Source organism: Somniosus microcephalus, chromosome 23 (assembly GCF_052327205.1).
Source record: "Somniosus microcephalus isolate GS21.2 chromosome 23, FLI_Smic_1.0, whole genome shotgun sequence".
NCBI lineage: Eukaryota > Metazoa > Chordata > Chondrichthyes > Squaliformes > Somniosidae > Somniosus > Somniosus microcephalus.
The window spans coordinates 34,849,148-34,871,423 of NC_141009.1; the positions used below are offsets into that span (position 1 = coordinate 34,849,148).

The window sequence follows — 22,276 nt, forward strand, 5'->3', positions numbered from 1 at the left end:
TACCCTTTAATCTATTTTCCCAATCCACTCTACTCAATTCCGCTCTCATACCTTCATAGTCTCCTTTATTCAAGCTTAGCACGCTTGTTTGAGATCCAACCTTCTCACCCTCTAATTGAATATGGAATTCAACCATGTTATGGTCACTCATTCCAAGGGGATCCTTTACTAGGACATTTTTAATTAATCCTGTCTCGTTACACAGGACCAGATCTAAGGTTGCTTGCCCCCTGGTCGGTTCAGTTACATACTGCTCAAGAAACCCATCCCTAATACACTCAATGAACTCATCCTCAAGGCAGCCCTGCCCAATTTGATTTGTCCAATTAATATGATAGTTAAAATCCCCCATAATTATAGATGTTCCCTTATTACAAGCCTCAACTATTTCCTGATTGATACTCCGTCCAACAGAGTTGCCACTGTTCGGAGGCCTATAGACTACGCCCACTAGTGCTTTTTTCCCCTTATTATTCCTTACCTCCACCCAAACTGTTTCATTATCCTGATCTTTTGACCCAATATCATTTCTCTGTATTACAGTGATTCCTTCCTTTATTAACATAGCCACCCCACCTCCCCTTCCTTCCTGCCTGTCCTTCCTGATCGTTAAATAACCTGGTATGTTTAATTCCCAGGCATTGTCACCCTGCAGCCATGTTTCTGTAATGGCCACAAGATCATACCCATATGTAGTTATTTGTGCCATTAACTCGTCTATTTTGTTACGAATGCTACGTGCATTCAGATAGAGAACTTTCAAATATGTTTTGTGACACTTAGTTCCTGCTTTTGCCCTTTTTATTACTTTACCTTTTACTCCATACCTTCTGCCCCTTCCTGACACGCTCTGGTTTTTCATTTCCCCACTGCTACCTAAGTCTATGACCTTCTCTGTTGTCATTTTTATTATTTGCTCTCTAGGAACCTCCCCCCCACTAGTTAGTTTAAAGCCCTCTACAGCCTTTTGCAATCAGTGAATTAGAGAATTGCTGCAACAACCCCACAAAGGATCAGAGGTAACAAGAAAATTGGATCAACTTCTGGAGATGCACTGATGACAGTTGCAAGCTGGCTAGATTTTATCAGGCTGCGATCGTTCCATGCTCGCATGTCGAGGCCTGAAGAGGCTATAGCTCCCGGGCCTCAATTCCATATCCAGGTCCCGATCATTGCCTGGCAGACGGGTGGGGATGAGAATTTGGGTGGCAGGAGGCCATCGCAGGAATGACATGCAGCAGTTAGTAAGCGCAGAGCGGTGGGAGGGGGGATGGAGGTAGTGGGGGGTGGTGGCAGTGGGCGAACGCGATCAGGAGAGTGTGGGGGTGGGCCAAAGCACTCATGCTCCCTCTGGTCCACAAGAAAACTTAAAAAAAATTAGAATCTGGGTTTCTTCTAGGAACATAGGAACAGGAGTAGGCCATTTAACCTCTTGAGCTTTTCCGCCATTTAATGAGATCATGGCTGATCTGTGACCTAGCTCCATATACCTGCCTTTGCCCCATATCCCTTAATACCTTTGGTTAACAAAAATCTATCAATCTCTGATTTAAAATTAACAATTGACCTAGCACCAATTGCCATTTGCGGAAGAGAATTCCAAACATCTACCACCCTTTGCATGTAGAAGTGTTCCCTAATGTCACTGCTGAAAGGCATGGCTCTAATTTTTAGGCTATGTTCCCTAGTCCTAGACTCCCCAACCAGCAGAAATAGTTTCTATCTACCAGTTCCCCTTAATACCTTGAAAATTTCGATGAAATCACCCCATAACTTTATAAATTCCAGGGAATACAACCCTAGTTTGTGTAATCTCTCCTCGTAATTTAACCTTTGGAGTTCGGGTATCATTCTGGTAAACCTACGCTGCACTCCCTCCAAGGCCAATACATCCTTCCTAAGGTGTGGTGCCCAGAACTGAACACAGTGCTCCAGGTGTGGTCTAACCAGGGTTTTGTATATCTGTAGCATAACTTCTACCCCCTTGTATTCTAGTCCTCTAGATATAAAGGCCAGCATTCTATTAGCCTTTTTGATTATTTTCTGCACCTGTCCATGACATTTTAATGATCTATGTGCCTGGACCCACAAGTCTCTTTGGATCTTCACTGTTTCTAGCTTTTCACTATTTAGAAAGTACCCTGTTCTATCCTTTTTAGGTCCAAATTGGATGATCTCACACTTGCCTATATTGAAATCTATTTGCCACAGTTTTGCCCATTCACTTAATCTATTAATATCTCTTTGTAATTTTATGCTTCCATCTACACTGCTTACAATGCCACCTATCTTTGTGTCATTGGCAAACTTGGATATGTGGATTTCTATTCCATCATCTAAGTCATTAATAAATACAGTGAATAGTTGAGGCCCCAACACAGATCCTTGCGGGACACCACTAGTCACATCCTGCCAATTTGAGTACCTGCCCATCATCCCTACTCTCTGTCTCCTGCTGCTCAGCTAATTTCTTAACCAGGTCAATAATTTTCATTGAATTTCATGTGCGTCAACTTTAGCTAACAGTCTCTTATGAGGGACTTTATTAAATGCCTTCTGCAAGTCCATATAAATAGCATCCATAGACATTCCCCTGTCCACTACTTTAATCACCTCTTCAAAATATTCATTGCGGTTCATCAAGCATGACCTACCCTTCACAAATCCATGCTGGCTCTCTCGGATCAACTGAAAATTTTCAAGCTGTTCAGTCACTCTATCCTTAATTATAGACTCTAAGGGAGAAAAATTCAGTTGATTTGCGCCTCCTGTTAGTGCCCTAAGAGGACGCTAACGTGGCACAAAGTTACTAGTGCCTGGGCCCGGTGTCGCCAACGCCTCCCGTGAAATTCAGCAGAAGGTTAGTGGCGGTGGTAACCGTTAACACCCCGCGGCGCTGCACTGCCAGCGATGATGATAAGGCTGAAGGGATCCAGGGGTATGGGGAGAAAGCAGGTACTGAAATTGGATGATCAGCCATGATCGCATTGAATGGCGGAGCAGGGCCGAATGGCCTACTCCTGCTCCTATCTTCTATGTTTCTATGTCATTGCCGTGCGCCCCGCTCGTGCCCCGGCCACGATCTTTGGTAGCGCTCCCCTGACTTACCGCCAGATGCTATGTTCGACAGGGTCAGGGGGGGCCTACCTGCAGCCGGGGTGGCGCAAATTAATGGGGAGGTGCGGGGTGGCCATTTTTGTTGCTGGCTGCTTGCCAGCACCTGCCCAAGTTGCTGTCCCTGACCTTCTGTGCAGCCCCCCCCCTGCAGGGTGCCAGCTGCACTCCGTGAGCCCGGCACTTCTCTTGAGTGCTTCCAGTAGCACCCCGCCTCTCACTTGGGGCGCTACCGGTGAATTTCGAGTGCGGGGGCGATAATTTTTTCGGGGCGCTGTTCCAAAGGGGGCGCGACCCAATTTTTCCCCCTAATAATTTCCTGACAACAGATGCCAGACTAACTGGTCTATAATTCCTGGTTTCCCCCTCTCACCTTTCTTAAATAGCGGAGTGAACCATGATCCAGGTGCCGTCAGGTTTGGCTTGGCGGGGAAGCCGACTCTGCTCCCTCACTGAGGCCTCCAGTTAAAATAGCAGATTGGGCCCCATTGACGTCACTGGAGCCTGAACTGCATATTTAAAGAGGACCCTGCTGGCTTAGAGCGGGTGTCCTTGCTGCCTGCTATTTAAATTGCAGGCGGTTAGACCGGCACAGGAAAGGACAGGGTAAGTCTACTGCTCCATTTTAACTGGCCCCCCCTCCTGCCTGGTTTGCATCAGGTGGGAAGGAGTTAAAACCGGGTCCATTGTTTGCCAGCTTGGCAGAGCTGGAAATGAACTTGCCCCAGGCTAATTGGCAAGTGGAATTTTCCAGCACTGGTTCCAATCAATTGATTACGAGCTGTTTTCCATTATGATGAATTTTTGTTAGCTCTCAGCTGAGCTGCCCTATAAGAAGATCCTGCCTGTACGGAGCTGAACGCCCTCGGTCTCCATTTTCTTGTACTGACAAATCCATGCAGCAACATAAACTTCAGAAGTTCTGGACATCTCCACTGCCCCCTTGTTTGTTGTTAGCACTCAGGCATAACTCATTGTCTGGCCACTCGTCAGTCTGACTCAGTAATTGATACAGCTGCAGGTATTAGCACAGTCCCTGAAGGAGACACGAGTTCCATCACACGTCCATTTTGAGACTGTTACAGCATTGCACATAAGCATTATAAGATAAGCTGTTTTCTGATGCTTGCAAATGAGTCTCGCTGGGGATGAGCATTAAACTGAAGAGCAAACCAGAGGTAACCCAGCTAGGACCAGTTTTGGTTAATTCAGCAAATATCCGGCGCTTTGGGCTCAGAGGTGTATTTACATCTCCTTTTCAAAAAGGCAATACAAATTCCTGAAGGACAATACATTCCTCTGCAGATGCAAAGTGCCATTTTATCAGTTGCGTCACATGGCTATCACCTGTGCCCAGAATTATCGTAATAAAAGTAGGTGCCAGGTTAAAAGAAATTCTAGTGTATAAGTTTCCCGTCATCAAAGCTGAGAACTCATAGGTGAGTTCCTGCATCTGGAACCATAACAGTAGAAAGATATAAAAAGTTTGATTATGTACTGGCGCTGTTAACTTGGCGATCCAATGATGGGGGAAGGAGGGAGAGAGAAAGAAAGAGCTTGCTTTATTACAGTGTGTTTTATATGCTCAAGACATCCTAAATTGCTTCATATCCAATGAATTACCTTTGAGGTGTAGTCATTATATAGGTAAACATGGCAGCCAATTTGCACAGAGCAAAACCCTACAAACAGTAAATGCAATAAGTGACCAGTTCATCTGTTTTTGATGGTGTTGGTTGAGGAACTGATGCTGAGCAGGATGTTGGGAGAACTCACTGCTCTTCAAATCTTTTACATCCACCTGAACATGCAGACATGGCCCTGCTTTAACATCTCATATGAAAGTGAGCATCTCCAACAATGCAGCACTCCCTCAGTTTTACACTGAAGTGTCAGCGTAGACTAGGTGCTTGGGTCCTGAAGTGGGGCTTGAATCCATAATACTTGGAGGTGTGAGTGCTACCACAGAGTCAAACTGGAACAATAAAGGGGACAAATTATCTCTGGCAGTCTTGTGGGGGTATGTGATATCTAATAGTCTAGTGCTGGAATACATATCATGTTCCCGGCAATCTGATGGGCCAAGGAATGCATTTGTGTTCACTGAAGGGACTCTTGTCTTCATGAAAAACCTCAGCAATTCTTCTTTATTAGCAGGGGGGAATAGAGTCAATTGTGTCAAATTGTGCCACACTATCAACTATGCCTAATGTCTTCTGGGCAAATATGGCAATTGGTAATTTTCCAAGTTCGCCTTGCCAGTGGGGAGCCTCGCCCACCAATAGCGCATATCAGGGAATTGTGGGCAGTTCCCACAACTCTCTCAATATATGCTGCCTCCAGACCAGCTCCTCCACTGGCAACATGAAAAATGGATAATGATCCCCCTGATTACATTGGCTCTTCGATCTCCTAAGCCAAAGCAAGGTTCACCAAAGGCTTTTGAGGAAGACAGTCCCACATTAAAGAGATTTACGAACCAGCCTGCCTTATTGGAATTTGGCTGTGAACAAAAATGCCCAATAAAAAAGATGCTCGTCGCTGCTTTATTTACAGTCCCCATCCGTCACAATTTTGGGGTTTGTTCTCCTGGTAGAATCCATTTACGCTATTTATTGACGTTGTAAAACCAATGTAAGGGTATGTTTTTTCTTCACTTTATGTATCTGTCACAGCACAACATAAAATCACATTGCTATTAACCATTTGATTAATGGCTTGAATCTAATTTTGCATTCATCTCCATTTTAGACTTGATTGCAACGACGGTGACTGTTGAGCAGACATTTTATACTATCTCAGTACTGTCTACTGTCTGGAGCTGAGCAGATACTCTTATATTATTTATAGCGCAGTATTGGTGATTTGTTGGCGTCTTCTGCAGGGAAATACAACTTTCACAGCAACATGCTCAAGCAAGGGCAAATCAGGATTGTGGTTTCCAGCAGCATGCAAGCTACACTTGGAGCCGTTTCTTTTAACCAAAGCTATTCGAACAGGCAGGTTTCAGTTATCTGCTGCACAGTCTGATGGAGAGTGAGGGGTGGATCAGATTGTAGCAAAGAAATCATAACGATCAAAAGATACACTGGACACTTGCCCGAGGGAAAGCCTTATCTGTGGTTTTGGTTGTTGCTAAGTTACAGTTGATGTTGGAGGTAGATGCTTATCTGGACAAAACGCCCCTGCTTTGCTGAAGGACAGATTTAAGTGCGCGGATAATAGAGAATCAATACTCTTCTGTCTATAATGCTACCGTAATAGTATAGATGCCTGCCTCCGTGCAGAAACTGTGCAACGCGAGGCAGGGTCGGCAAAGCCGAGATATGCTTCACCCTGCACTGAGGTCAGCGACAAAGGAGCACATCTGTGCTTGTGCCCAGGGCTCCGTTCTCTGCAGGTTACTTTTTAATATCAGCAGGAGAGCTGGTGGGAATTCCACCTCATTCCCAATGATTCCATATTAAGTGTACACAGTGGGCTTGCCGAGGCTTTTGTTCTGCCAGAAGCAAAATACTGCGGATGCTGGCAGGCTGAAATAAAAAACAGAAAATGCTGGAAATACTCAGCAGGTCGGGCAGCATCTGCGGAGAGAGAGAAACAGGGTTAACGTTTCGGGTCGAGGCATTTTTTTTTCCAGGCATGGCTTCAATTCAGTTGCCCAGTGCGAAGCACACGCCAGTTAAGATCATGTCCTGGAGGATACGCTCAAGGGTTAGACTGGATCCTGGCTCTTAAGTTATGCTGTGGGTCTTTTGTTAAACTGCTAAGTATCAGCATGTGTATATAGCAGTGTAATGGCAGCTAAGGCCCAATCTTAGCTCACCACCTTGAATAATTTATTTGCAGGGTTCATTCAAAGAGCTTCCTGTTGGATTTTTTTTTTGTGCTGCACTCTCTGCCTTTTTTTCAGTCGAACTGTTTTCTGTCGAAGCTGATTTAAATTGTCATCTTGGATCATCTGTAAAATGTAAGATTAGGCATGCACTAAATAATCTTAGCTGTTTCCAAAAAGCTCGTGCTCGCTGCCCCCCCGCGAGCGCACAGCCCTATGATGCATGTAGCAGTGGCCTAGTTGTTACCATGGCAACCTCACTTGCAGCAGTGAAGATGCCGTGGTGCTGCAGACCTGCAAAGAAAAGATTGGATAGACCCTTTGGCTCAGTTGTGCAAAATCTTTTACCAGGGCACTTGCCTCAGTTGTTATTGTGACAAAACTGATGCATGACACTTCTCCCTCACCAAACCCAAATTTACTAAATGCATTTTCATGAATGCCCCTTTAAGCAGAGAAAAATGAAGACAATTGAAATTTAACTTTTTTTATTAATAACTTGCTTATCCACCCCACTATCCATATCTAAACATACTGCATAGATTCAAGGGGGGAGAAATTGGGTAAGTAGCGCCACTTGTTAGCGCCTAAAGAGGCAGGCAGTGGCTGGCGCCACTGGCTGCGCCTCCCGTGATATTGAGTTGGGGCGATGAAGCCGTAGTCCAGCCGTGTCTAGAAACTTTTAGGAGGACTAAGCTGGATTTTATGGCGCTAGCCACCTTTAGCACATCCGCATTTATTTGCTCGTCAATAATGAGCAATAAAATGTGGACATGCTAAATGCCAGCAATGAAAAATCGATCTGTGACATTACCAGCCTAAGCTAGAGTTCTGAGAAAGAAGCTGCTGAACTGAGAAAGCTGCAAACCAAGGTTTGATTTTTATGTGTTGTTTCGTGTTCCAGTTTTATTTTGTATTTTTTTTCATGTCTTTAGGCCCCTCCCTGCACCAGATATGATCTCCCTGTAAATCGCCTGGGCCCAGGGCTATGCCAGCGCCGCTGCTTCAGTGGCTGCTCGGAGTTGCTTTGTACCTCCCCTCCCATGGTGAAGTGTGCCGATTCCATCCTCGCTCAGCTGGCCAAGATTAAAGATTTCGGTGCCATATATTGACAATACACTTGTGACATTACCAGCCTAAGCTTTGATCTTTTAAAAAAAATATGCACTTATATATAATGCTAAATCACAGAATCATAGAATAATACACCACAGAAGGAGGTCGTTCGGCCCATTGGCTGACTCTTTGAAAGACCAATCCAATTAGTCCCACTCCCCGGCCTTTTCCGCATTGCTCTGCATTTGTGCCCCCATCAAGTATTTATCCAATTCCCTTTTGAAAGTTATTACTGAATCTGCTTCCAAAAATAAATAAAAGATAAATGTTTTATCTATCTTGGTAACAAACTAAAAATGTTGTATGTTATTGGTTGTAAACATAGAAACATAGAAGATAGGAGCAGGAGTAGGCCATTCGGCCCCTCGAGCCTGCTCCGCCATTCAATGAGATCATGGCTGATCATCCAAATTCAGTACCCTGTCCCTGCCTTTTCCCCATATCCCTTGATCCCTTTAGCCTTAAGAAATATATCCAACTCCTTCTTGAATATATTTAATGAACTGGCCTCCACCGCCCTCTGTGGCAGAGAATTCCATAGGTTCACCACTCTCTGGGTGAAGAAATTCCTCCTCATTTCTGTCCTAAATGGCTTACCCCTTATCCTTAGACTGTGACCCCTGGTTCTGGACTCCCCGACCATCGGGAACATCCTTCCTGCATCTAGTCTGTCCAGGCCTGACAGAATTTTATAGGTTTCGATGAGATCCCCTCTCATTCTTCTAAACTCCAGCGAGTACAAGCCCAATCGATCCAATCTCTCCTCATACGTCATTCCTGCCATCCCAGGTATCAGCCTGGTGAATCTTCGCTGAGCTCCTTCCATGGCAAGAACATCCTTCCTCAGGTAAAGTCGTCTTCTTCTAAAATTTAAACCTCCAAAAGGTGCTTCTGATGGAAGCCTACATTTTTCAAATTCTGACAGTTTATGCTCAAGACTGTGCATGGAATCTAAAATTCATAAAAAACACGTTTACTTTCCCAGTGTGAAGGAATTCATTTTGAAGTGAGTGTCAAAGACCTGTGTGGAGACGTACAAGTATGGCTGGCTTCTTATACTGTGTAGTTTGCAGTTCTCGTGCCAACCTTGCTTTCCACAGAGCAGTGGTAAGATCAGGGAGTGATCTTCTCCGACTCGGTTTGTAGAGTCTGAAGAGCACTCCTTCTGGAAGGTTTCAGAAATTCATAGTTTTGGTTCTGGAAAAAAAATTAAGTTGTGATCAATAACTTTGGTGCTGATTATTCTGCTGCAGCACTTTTGCTTCCGTGTAGTTATAATTCTTTCAAGTACAGGAAACTTTCGATTTACCGGCACCTAAATAACCGGAAATCTCGGTTAACCGGCAAAATTTAGGAGTAGGTTCAGGTGAGTTTTATTACTTGCCTTCCTCCATCTGTTGCTGTGCAAGGCTGCAGCTGTTGCTAAGCTACAGAGATGCTTGGAGCTTGTGGCCATTGTTCTGAACCTGTTGCTAAGCAACAGGGTTTGTTGCTTTATACGGAGCTCTCAGCTCCGTATCTTTTACTATAGCTTTCGGTTATCCAGAATTGTTGATGAACCGGAACCATGTCGGTCCCGTCGGTGCCGGATAAAAAAAAGTTTCCTGTAAATTCAACGACTAGCTTTAGCCAGAACCATGTGGTCTGACATTACCTTTCTGAAGTTGTGTGGTAGACAACCCATGTGGAACTCCAGTGTAAAATCCAGCAGTGAAAGAGTAATTGTTAAGCCTGTGGCTCGCTAACCCATATACGCCACGCATGTGGTGATAAGTTTGAGATCGTAGGAGGTGCAGGCCTGTAGGTGGAAACTGCCTTTTGCCATTAGCATGAATAGAGAGTGTTGGAAGAGACCTTGGATTGTAACACCTTATTTCATTCGTCTTAATGTTGCATCAACCCCTCCCCCTGCCCCCCCCCCACCTACACACACACTGAACGACACCATTCTCCTTCATTTGGAGGGTGAATTGTTGCATCCTGTGAACACCACCAGTTACAGTCGGTCCACCTCGTAAGAAAGGCATGGTTGACTGGTATGATTCCTCTGTACTCACTCGCCTCTGAGTCAGAAGGTTGTGGGTTCAAGTCCCACTCCAAGGACTTGAGCACATAAATCTAGGCTGACACTCCAGTGCAGTGCTGGGGGAATGCTGCACTGTCAGAGGTGCCGTCTTTCGGATGAGACGTTAAAACAGGTGGACGCAAAAGATCCCATGGCACTATTTGAAGAAGAGCAGGGGAATTTATCCCCGGTGTCCTGGCCAATATTTATTCCTCAATCAACATCACTAAAACATATGATCTGCTCATTATCACATTACTGGAGTGGGAGCTTGCTGTGCACAAATTGGCTGCTGCATTTCCCACATTACAACAGTGACTACACTTCAAAAGTACTTCATTGGCTGTAAAGCGCTTTGAGACGTCCTGTGGTCATGAAAGGCGCTATATAAATGCAAGTCTTTCTTTCTTGTTGTATTCCTCCCCCACTCCCAGTTTGCTGCAGTATTCCCTCCCTCGTTAGCTATTTTGCATGTGACTGTTGTAATTCAGCTCTCCATGAAGCACTAAATGTAAATGAGAGTCAAGAATCCAGCAGTGTGGTATTATAGTTGGTGCAGTAAAACAGGAAGTATTGCTGAAGACAGAAATGGGCTGTACATTACTTATATAAACATTAGAGGAGCTCTGTACAACATAATGAAATTGAATTGACTTTCTGTGTACTTAAAGTATGATGGCTACCTCTAATGAAATTACAGATGTCACTTGAGCAGTGTTTGAATACCATCAGTGCCAAGATTGTATTGGTATTTAAAATTCGCTGTTATCTGTCAATGCCTCGCCTTTGTGTAAGGCAGCGATTTTTCTTGTGCTGGCAATGGCCCATTTTTAAATTGTGGTGGTTCTACGATGTTATTGGAAGCCGAAGGCATTGCTGGGTATATCAATGATTTTTTGATGAGCAGCAAAGGTATCAAGTGATTTCTTGATGGGAGAAGTGTTTGGTGATTTTCTGACCGGCAAAATAGGATATGAATAATTTCATGAGAAAGAATAAAGGGTGCCAATGATTTCATGACATACAACGGTGACTGGGTGAGGTATGTAAAGTTATTAATCTTGTTATGTATGACCGATTTTGTGATGTATATCAAAAGGCCTATCAAAACTCTCAATACAAGACCAATGCTATGACCAATGATATTGCCATGTAGGGCTTGAAAATGTATTGGATCATCTCACAGAACCTATTTATTGCCATGTTATTTTTAACAGGAAATATACCATCTTGACTGGGGTCGGAGAGAAATTTTCCAGATTTTTTTTTTACCCCAATTGGCTTTGGGTTTTTTAATCCTTTTTTTGCTTCTCCCAGGAGATGACATGGCTGCTGGTGTCTATGGTGCTTTAGGCATCACACCTCTGTGGGGCTGTCTTGATGGACCAGATGATTTTATTTTCCTGCCCACCATTTTTGTATGTTTATATTATATTCTAAATTTGCTGTGATAATTTCAGGTCTGCTATAGATACCTTCAGTGGCGCAGTGGCTCCTATAAACAAATCCAACATCCCTTAATTTCATTAGTCAATTCATACTGAAGAAACAAGGAACTTGCATTTATATAGCCCCTTTCATGATCTCAGGACATGCCAAACTGCTTTACAGCCAATAAAGTACTTTTGAAGTCGAGTCACTGTTGCAATGTAGGAAATGCATCAGCCAATTTGTGCACAGCAAGCTCCCACAAACAGCAATGAGATAAATGACCTGTTTTAATGATATTGGTTGAGGGATAAATATTGGCCAGGATTCATTTATTCTGTCATTCATTCATACTGCTGAGAACTCTCCTGCTCTTCCTTCAAATAGTGGCATGGGATCTTTTATGTTCACCTCATGCCTCATCCGAAGGACAGTACCTCTGACAGTGCAGCACTCCCTCAGTATTGCACTGAAGTGTCAACTTAGATTAGGCGCTCAGAAACGTTAAACAAATATTTTGTATCTGTCTTCACAATCGAAGACACAAAAAGCATACCAAAAATGGTGGGGAACCAAGGGTCTAATGAGGATGAGGAACTTAACGTAATTAATATAAGCAAAGAAAAAGTACTAGAGAAACTAATGGGACTAAAAGCCAACAAATCCCCATGACTCGATGGCCTACATCCTAGGGTTCTAAAAGAGTTGGCTGCAGAAATAGTGATCTTCCAAAATTCCCTAGATTCGAGAATGGTCCCAGTGGATTGGAAGGTAGCAAATGTAACACCGCTATTCAAGAAAGGAGGGAGAGGGAAAACCGGGAACTACAGGCCAGTTAGCCTGACATCAGTCATCGGGAAAATGCTGGAATCCATTGTTAAGGAAGTGATATCAGGGTACTTAGAAAAATCATAACATGATTGGGCAGAATCAACATGGTTTTATGAAAGGGAAATCGTGTTTGACAATTTTGTTTTTTTAGAGTTTTTGGGGATGTAACTAGCAGGGTAAATAAAAGGGAACCAGTGGATGTAGTGTATTTGGATTTCCAAAAGGCATTCAATAAGGTGCCACATATGGGTTATTACACAAGATAAGGGCTCATGAGGTTGGGGGTAATATAGTAGCATGAACAGAGGATTGGTTAATGGACAGAAAACAGAGAGTAGGGATAAATGGTTCTTTTTCAGGTTGGCAGGCTCTAACTAGTGGAGTGCCACAAGGATCAGTGCTTGGGCCTCAGCTATTTACAACCTAGATGAAGGGACCGAGTGCAATGTATCCAAGTTTGCTGATGATACAAAGCTAGGTGGGACAGTAAGCTGTGAAGAGAAAACAAAGGGGGAAAAATTCAGTTGGTAGCGCCACCCGTTAGCGCCTTAAGAGGGCGCTAAGTGGCCGCAAACCAACGAGCGCCCGGGCGCAGCACTGCCCACGCCTCCCGCAAAATTCAGCGGGAGGTTAGTGGTGGCGCGAACCGGTAGCGCCCTGCGGTGCTGCGCCGCTGGCAATGACGTCATTGGTGTGCGCAGCGCCCCGCTCACACCCCGGCCGCGATCTTCGGGAGCGCCCCCTGATTTACCGTCGGACGCTATGTCCGACAGGGTCAGGGGGGCGTACCTGCGGCTGGGGAGGCGCAATTTAAAGGCGAGGTGCGGGGCGGCCATTTTTGTTGCTGGCCACCTGCCTGCGATCCCGTCCCCGGCCTCCTGAACCCCCCCAACCCCGCGAAGTGCCGGCTGGGCTCCAAGAGCCCTACACTTCTCTTGGGTGCCAGGCTCTTTTGCCTGCACTCCAGGTCGTGCTGCACAAGGCCCCTCCCCTTTAAGAAGGGGAGGAAGGCCTGCAATACTGCGGCGCGACATGTGGCGCTGCGGCACGTAGCGCCATGATATTCACTCGCAGTGCCCCAAGAGGGAGGCGGGGCGCTTCCAGTAGCGCCCCGCTTCCCTCTTGGGGCGCAACCACTGAATTTCCAGCGCGGGGGCGCTAATTTTTCTGGGGCACTACTTTTAGTGCCCCGGCGAAGTTAACGCCTCAATTGGAGCGCTACTCAATTTTTAGCCCAAAGAGTCTGCAAAGGGATATAGACAGACTGAGTGAGTGGGCAGTAAGGTGGCAGATGGAGTAAAATGTAGGGAAATGTGAGGTTATTCACTTTGGTAGGAAGAATAGAAAAACAGAATATTTTTTAAATGGTGAGAAACTTTTAAATGTTGGTGTTCAGAGAGATTTGGGTGTCTTCGTGCAAGAAACACAGAAAGCTAGCATGCAGGTACAACAAGCAATAAGGAAGGCCAATGGCATGTTGGCCTTTATTGCAAAGGGGTTGGAGTATAAGAGTAAGGAAGTTTTGCTACAATTGTACAGGGCCTTGGTGAGACCACACCTGGAGTACCGTGCACAGTTTTGGTCTCCTTATCTAAGGAAGGATATACTTGCCTTGGAGGCGGTGCAACAAAGGTTCACTAGATTGATTCCTGAAATGAGAGGGCTGTCCTATGAGGAGAGATTAGTAGATTGGGCCTATACTCTCTGGAGTTTAGAAGAATGAGAGGTGATCTCATTGAAACATACAAGATTCTGAAGGGGATTGACAGGGTAGATGCTGAGAGGTTGTTTCCCCGGCTGGAGTGTCTAGAACTTGGGGGCATAGTCTCAGGATAAGGGGTCGGCCATTTAAGACCGAGATGAGGAATTTCTTCACACAGAGGGTTGTGAATCTTTGGCATTTTCTGCCCCAGAGGGCTGTGAATGCTGAGTCTTTGAGTATATTCAAGGCTGAGATAGATAGATTTTTGGACTCTAGGGGAATCAAGGGATATGGAGATCAGGCGGGAAAGTGGAGTCGAGGTCGATGATCAGCCATGATCCTATTGAATGGCGGAGCAGGCTCGCGGGGCCTTATGGCCTAGTCCTGCTCCTATTTCTTATGTTCTTAAGGGGGAAAAATTTGGTTGCTATGCGCCTCCCGTTAGCACCCTAAGAGGGCGCTAACGGGGCGCAAAACAACTAGCACCCGGGCGCGGCGCCGCCAACGCCTCCCACGAAATTCAATGGCAGGTTAGCGGCGGCACTAACCATTAGCGGCCCACGGCACTGGGCCACACGGCGATGACGTCATCACCGTGCGCAGCGCCCCAGCCGCGATCTTCGGTAGCACCGCCGGACGCTATGTCCGATGGGGTCAGGGGGTGCCTACCTGTGGCTGGGGTGACGCTATTTAAAGGTGAGGGGCCGGGGGGCCATTTTTGTTGCTGGCCGCCTGCCAGCACTTGCCTCTGCTCCTATCCCTGGCCTCCTGACCCGCACCCCCGCGGAGTGCCGGCTGCATTCCATGAGCCCAGCACTTCTCTTGAGTGCCGGGCTCTTTTGCCGGCACTCCGATCCCTGGTGGTCCAGCTGGGCCCCGGGTCGCGCTGCGCAAGGCCCCTCCCCTTTAAGAAGGGGAAGAAGGCCTGCAATACTGCGGCGCAACGTGCCACAGCACCGCGATATTCCCTTGCAGTGCCCCCAAGAGGGAGGCGGGGCGCTTCCAGTAGTGCCCCACTTCCCTCTTGGGGCACTACCACTCAATTTCGGCTGCGGGGGCACAGCTCCCCAAAGGGAGCGTGACTCAATTTCTCCCCCTAAGGCTCTGGAGTGGGAACTTGAACCCACAACCTTTTGACTCTGAGGTTTGAGTCCTACCACTGAGCCAAGGCAGATAACTCCATATCTTCTTATACAATAGCATAACCCAAGTGACGTAGCAACATATCCCTCTTGATATACAAACTGAATATCCTGTCTTTCACAAATGCCTTTACATGTACTTCTCCAATCTTTCAGTAGACAAAATGTTTGAGGCGTGAACAAATTATCAAGCTGCTTTATTTTTGAAATGACATGTGAATATACAAAGCAATTTATGATTGGTCTTATTTAATTGAATCAATGCAACTTGTCTTCATGTAATAATATAAAATAATTAATATGCCATGCTTTCTCATTTCAAGTTTTATTTAAACCAAATAGCTTCTAATTACCCTTCTGCAACCTAACCTTCTGAGTCTCGGTGTTTACAAACCTGACTGTCAGTATATTTCTGCCTCTAATCTTATCTCCCTCTGTTCACAACAAGGGTGGCCCTGTGTCAGAAAACTCCTGCCAAGTGCATGGAGCCAGTGATTTCCTAATACCAAGGGTGCGAGGTGATCAACAGGCCAACAAATTGCTTACTGTCTTCGGTCTTTGGGAAACAACTTCAATGCTTACCTCCTTAGCATATGGCAGAGTGCACTTTTTCCAAAACTTGTGCAAGTGCACTTTATTTTGAAACACAACCCTTAGACATAACTCAATCCCAAAATCCTTTCCACGAAGAAACAAAAAGTGATCAAAAATGCCAAAACGTGACACTTGTGATTCGGATATTTTGATCGTTATTTTAATTTTTTTATACGATTTGTCATTTTTTCCCTCCCTTTTTGTGTGGTAGCCATATATAATTCCCATACACATGATGGGCTTGACTGTGAGCTGGCTTAGGAAGGTGAATAAGACTGGGCCTTGGCTATCTTATCTGGCAATTTTAACTTCCTTTCTGTGGGGAAAGGCCCGATATCCACTTTCTTAGATAACGCAGCTGGGATAGAGAACTCATCATGGGTGGGAGCAGTAGGCACAAACCTGTGTCCGGGTGATGTAAGCCCCCAAAGTGTGGACTAAGTGATATACAAAGTCAACAACACTGGCTTGTTATAAGAAAGACAGACCCAATAATTGAAGTAAAAACGGTTTATTCAGGCCTGGGGAGCTATGGCTCTTGCGTCCCAACACAAGGCTCCGACTCCACCGAATCTCTTGAGGTTCACACAGCTATACAAAAATTAAGGCCCTGCCCTAAAGGCAGGGATAAGCTTATTAGCATATACAGAATTATAGTTAAATTGTAATTATAAAACCGTGACATTCCATTCTTCCAGTCGCTTACAAATCTCACATTTCGTTATCAGTTGGTCCTGTTACTTTCTCATAACCCAGGGGCCTCAACTTTATTACTTTACGATCGTCCATTTGCTGTTGTCAGATGGCTTGGTCTTTTTAAGTATTTCTCTAAGATAGTAGATCTTTCCAAAGCGGGCAATCTGCAGATTTTCTGTCTCTCTCTCTTAAATTATTTCTACAGAGCAAAAACACTTTAGTTAGTTAAAAGAATAGAACCCTATTGAGCTTCACACTTAACAAACCCTTAAGTGCAAAGGTGTCGACTCGCGTGGCCGAACCCATATATCTCTCCCTCTTTCTAAGGGGTTGTTTTGACAGTTTTAATCTCTCAGCAGTTAACCCGTAGTCCTGTTTAAACCTTATCTGGGTTTATACAACTTTTACAGACTTCTATTGTTCAACTCGGAGCACGAATTAACCTATTCCCTCCATTTTGTATATTGGTGTTACAGATGAATCCTGGTTTGTTTTTCCTTATTAAATCCAATTTTTAATATCTTACTTCACCGGGCAAACGGCGGCACAGCTTGAAGGAGGAACGACATGCTGTCCAACTGCACCGTTTCCTGCATCCTCAATTCAATATTCTGCATATAAATTGCAACAAAAAAGGTATCACTGAGGAATTCAAAATGTAATCCCATTAAGAACAAATGGGCTGTTTTTTCATTTAATTCCAACTGTAGGTATTTCTAATATAAAAACAGAAAATGCTGGAGACACTCAGTGACATAAGAAAACTACTAGGCACTTGGTCTAAGCATTAAACAAAGCTTTAATCAACTGTTTTACAACATGGAGGCCTAGTTGTGTCCTTCACTAGTTCCTGTTAAGAATGTCCTGCGCAAGCTGGGCCCGTGCCCGAGTATTTATACTCTCCCTGGACAGCGCCACCCGTAGGCCGCTCAGTATTATTTCATAAGTCTTTCTTTCATGAATGACTGATTCATGTCACTCAGCGGGTCAGGCAGCATCTGTGAAGAGAGAAACAGAGTTAACTTTTCAGGTCGATGATCGTTTGTCAGAACTGGAAAAAAGCAGGAAATGGAACAGATTTTAAAGCAAGTTTAGGGGCTGGGAACTTGCTTTAAAATCTGTTCCATTTCCTGCTTTTTTCCAGTTCTGACAAAAGGTCATCGACCTGAAACGTTAACTCTGTTTCCCTCTTCACAGATGCTGCCTGACCTGCTGAGTGTCTCCAGCATTTTCTGTTTTTATTTCAGATTTCCAGCATCTGCAGTATTTTCCTTTTGTATAGGTATTTCTAATAGTTCACATTAACTGCGAGATTTTTCTGTGTTAGGTTGGAGACCAGATTATAGAGGTGAATGGCAGAAGTTTTCTAAACGTTCCTCACGACGAAGCTGTGAAAATCTTAAAGTCTTCACGGCACCTCATGATGACGATAAAGGATGTTGGGAGACTACCTCATGCTCGGACGGTAGTGGACGAGACTAAATGGATTACAGGCCCAGAGCTCAGTGTGACCGCTGCCTCCGGCGGTCCTGCAGGGTAAGTCCTGGCCTCATTTCTTCAGCTCTGGAACAATATTTCTAATGTCACCGCATGATTAATGAGTCTCTTGTGAAAAATAAATCTCTGTGTGTCCAAGTGGAAAGTAAACCAATTCAGTGGAGCTGCTCACTAAATTAGCCTTTTTTCTTCTCTGTTTGAAAAGCATGGTTTATAGGATAACATGTTTGTATTCTTTGACCATTTTTTACAGTTGCAGCCATTTTCAAGACCTTGTTTTTTTAGTATCCATTATCCTTTCTGTTTGTGGTTTCCTATGTGAGGCCAGATATTTTAATCAATACCGTCTGATTTTCAAGCCTGATCCCCGCCTACTTTAATTCCCCCACCCAACTTTTTGATATTGCTTCCGCCCGACACAGGAATTGCCTGTGTCTGAACTGGGAGTGTGTTAGAGTGCGGCCTGTTGAAGGGATGTGAAGACGTGTGTGACAGCTTAACATAATCTGCGCGGTGAGAGACAGAAGCGACAGGTAGCGAGGGCGGAAGTAGGTGCAAAGTGTGCAAGTCCAAGGAAACAGAAGGAAGTGCAGGGAAGTGTGCTGCCGTGATCGGGAATTTAAACGTGATTAACTTGGGAGAACTGCAAAGGCATTATACAGAAATAGTGTTCACTGGAATGGTTTAGGCAAGTTTAAAAAGATGAAACTTGACGGAGCATGGAAAGCCTTTTTGTTCAAGCAAACTGATTCCACTATGGACTGGTGCATCAGATGGTAATTGTGGTGCTATCTCAGTCCCTTTTTTCTAATTCACATATGGGATGTGGGCATCGTTGGCAAGACTAGCATTTATTGCCCATCCCTAATTGCCCTTGAGAAGGTGGTGGTGAGCTGCCTTCTTGAACCGCTGCAGTCTGAGTGGTGAAGGTACTCCCACAATGCTGTTAGGTAGGGAGTTCCAGGATTTTGGCCCAGCGACGATGAAGGATCGTAGATATACTTCCAAGTCAGGATGGTGTGTGATTTGGAGGGGAACTTGGAGGTGGTGGTGTTCCCATGCACCTGCTGCCCTTGTCCTTCTAAGTGCAAGAGGTCACGGGTTTGGGAGGTGCTGCCGAAGAAGCCTTGGCGAGTTGCTGCAGTGCATCTTGTAGATGGTACACACTGCAGCCACGGTGGTGGTGGAGGGAGTGAATGTTTAAGGTGGTGGATGGGGTGCCAATCAAGCGGGCTGCTTTGTCCTGGATGGTGTCGAGCTTCTTGAGTGTTGTTGGAGCTGCACTCATCCAGGCAAGTGGAGAGTATTCCCTCACACCCCTTACTTGATGTAGACAGTGTTACTGTCGCATTAACGAGGGATGTTGATGCTAGGAAAGGGAACACTTTCTCATTTCAGGCACTGAATATCAGTGTCAAGTGCTTCCATGTGAAGTGAAACACTACAAATGCAAAATAAAATCGCCTCTACTTTGCCTCAACAACATGTTGAAGCTCCAACCTCAGAAAAGCACCCACACTCTGAAGGAGATTTGTATAAGTAAATAAATATATGTGCAATAATACAATGCCATATCACATCAAAATGCCTTAAAGCACTTCACACGGTTCTACTGATCTCCAACTGGAGTTACAGTGGGAAACCAGAAGAACGTTTGTGGACTGTCAGGACCATGGTCATCTTATTCAGAAAAGACAGTGAAGCAACAGAAAGGATTCAGAGAAAAGCAGCAAGGATGATTTCAGGTTTTAAATCATTTGATTATGAAAAGAGAATTAGGAAGCTTGGAAATAAAAATTAAGGATGAACATTATCTAAGAGATCGGTAAGATTGCAATAAAAGGAGATTCTGCAGGGAAGGAGAACAAGGAGATTCTGCAGGGAAGGAGAACAAGGAGATTCTGCAGGGAAGGAGAACAAGGAGATTCTGCAGGGAAGGAGAACAAGGAGATTCTGCAGGGAAGGAGAACAAGGAGATTCTGCAGGGAAGGAGAACCAGGAGATTCTGCAGGGAAGGAGAACAAGGAGATTCTGCAGGGAAGGAGAACAAGGAGATTCTGCAGGGAAGGAGAACAAGGAGATTCTGCAGGGAAGGAGAACCAGGAGATTCTGCAGGGAAGGAGAACAAGGAGATGATGACAAGCCGAGGAAGCCACAAGTTAAATTTAAGCAAATACCTGTTTATGTTTAAAATTGTCCAGTTAATGTAGTCAACCGCTTCAGCGGAAGTATTCAAAAGGGAATTGAATCAGTTCCTTATTCAATAGAGAGTGAAGGGGTCTGCAATTGGAAAAATCCCATCATCATGTTCTCAGGACTTTAATGACGGAGCAAGAAAATTGGGCAAAGGACCTTTTCATAGTCCATTTTAATTTTTTTATCTCATCAGTGACAATACACACTTGCCTTCGTTTTCTTCACTCATCACATTTCTTCATTAAAAATCTCAACCATTAGGTACAGTGCCAATAAACAAAGGGTTCCTTGAATTCTTTAGTAACTGTCTCATGATTTGACTCTAGCCATTGTAGTTATTCTGCTTATGGGAGCCACTTAACACCTCATAAACTCGGGGATTTCTAAGTTTATTGTTTAATTAAGTAACTGTTGTGCACAGAATAACTGTTATTAGAAATGTGATAGCCACTGATTGTCAAGAGCACTTGAGATTCCTACATTTATTGTACTGCATGTTTGATGTATTTTTATTATGAGATATGCAATCAGAACCACTAAACTTTAGTTATTTTCTTTCCAGAGTTTGAAGGAGCAATCTGTTTTAATTTTTTTTCTTAGAATAGTTCTTTATAAATGTCAATTTTAATTGTCCTGATCTCTCTATAATACTGCCAGGACTGCCATTTTGGATTCAGCTCTCCAAACAACTGATGCAGTTTATATCGTACTGACAGAATTTAAATTTAATTTCAAAAAATATGCTTATTAGTATTGGTAAATGAAATGGGTAAGAATTTCAGCGATATTGTCAGCTAGAACTTAACTATTGCATATCATCCCTTCAAGAGCTAGCTTGATAAAACATGGACAAAGCTTGGTGCTGCCACATTGGCATATTTTGGGGGATGCAAAAATAGCCTGTTGAAAAACCTCCTCTCAAACATTGTTGTAGTGGAGACGAAGATAAGGCTACACTGAAATGTAGGCTTATTTTCCTTCATTTTTTTACTTCAACTTTTTATATATAGAAGGGGGCATGATCACTGATGCAATGATGTCAGCAAACACAAATCTTTAACTCAGTGCTTCATCAACTTCATCTACATGGCTGAGGTAATGTAGTTATAATCAATTGTAGTTACCATTAGTGACGGAGAGGCAAATTGACTTGTATTGTAGTAATTCATTCATTCAGACTTTCTTTGAGAAACGGTGGAATAATGCAAAAATCAAATTGTAAGTATTTTGCATCAGCTATAATTGGAATTTAACAAGAACAAATTCAGTAATACGTTTGCAGAAAAAAAGCCATCAGCTGGGCCACTGATCATGGTTTTCACAGAAAAACAAACTGCAAAATCCTACCCCCCCCCCCAAAAAAAATTCCCACATCCCACATAATAAAATGGAGTTAGTCTTAATCAGTCACCAGAAACCAATGGCCCTAACTGTACAGGGATAATACTGGGGAACGTAATCCAAAAAATGCTGGTAAAAATCTTCAAAAAGGCCGAATTTCACGTATTCAGTCATCATGAATCAGTAGCCCTGCTGATTATTATCCTTTGTAACATGACCATGTTGTCACAAATTATGAGTTATGGGGCATTTATTGCAGTTAAGAAAATATTAATGAATATTCTGATAAACATTCGTCAATTATTTACTGTAGTTACAGGCTGTTAAAGTTAATTACAACTGAGTTCTTGAGTGTAATTATGTATGATTAGGGCTCGGGCAGCAGCAGTACCAGCTGTGCAAACTGCTGGCAGTCTCGAGTCTGAAATCTCTCTGGATCAATAAAGACATTTTGGTTTTTTTTAATACATTTTTTCAATTCTTTTTTTCTTTGTGAACATCCTGAATAGACCCCACAATGGTACATTGCTCTGCAATGATATCACAATATCTTGTATTCTTTGTTGATGCTGAGTAACTGTCCTTGAACTAATGAATGCAATAGAACAAGAAGTTGTTGTTCAAAATGGGAAAAGTGCATAATGGGATAAAGTAGATGAGTAATGTGGGACATGACGTGGTAAGTTTAGCATGCCTTGGGAGGAACAGGTTACTTTGGA

At 44.1% G+C, this 22,276-nt stretch overlaps 1 protein-coding gene across 4 annotated transcripts in view; it reads left to right on the forward strand.

Annotated features, from left to right (window-relative positions):
• whrna (whirlin a) overlaps positions 1-22,276 on the forward strand; it is a 260,942-nt gene that overhangs the window by 133,097 nt on the left and 105,569 nt on the right. For all 4 annotated transcript variants that reach the window (XM_085965766.1, XM_085965768.1, XM_085965767.1 and 1 more), the window contains one exon: positions 17,851-18,059. In XM_085965766.1, coding sequence (XP_085821892.1) covers positions 17,851-18,059 — 209 coding nt within the window. The remainder of the gene's footprint in view (positions 1-17,850; positions 18,060-22,276) is intronic.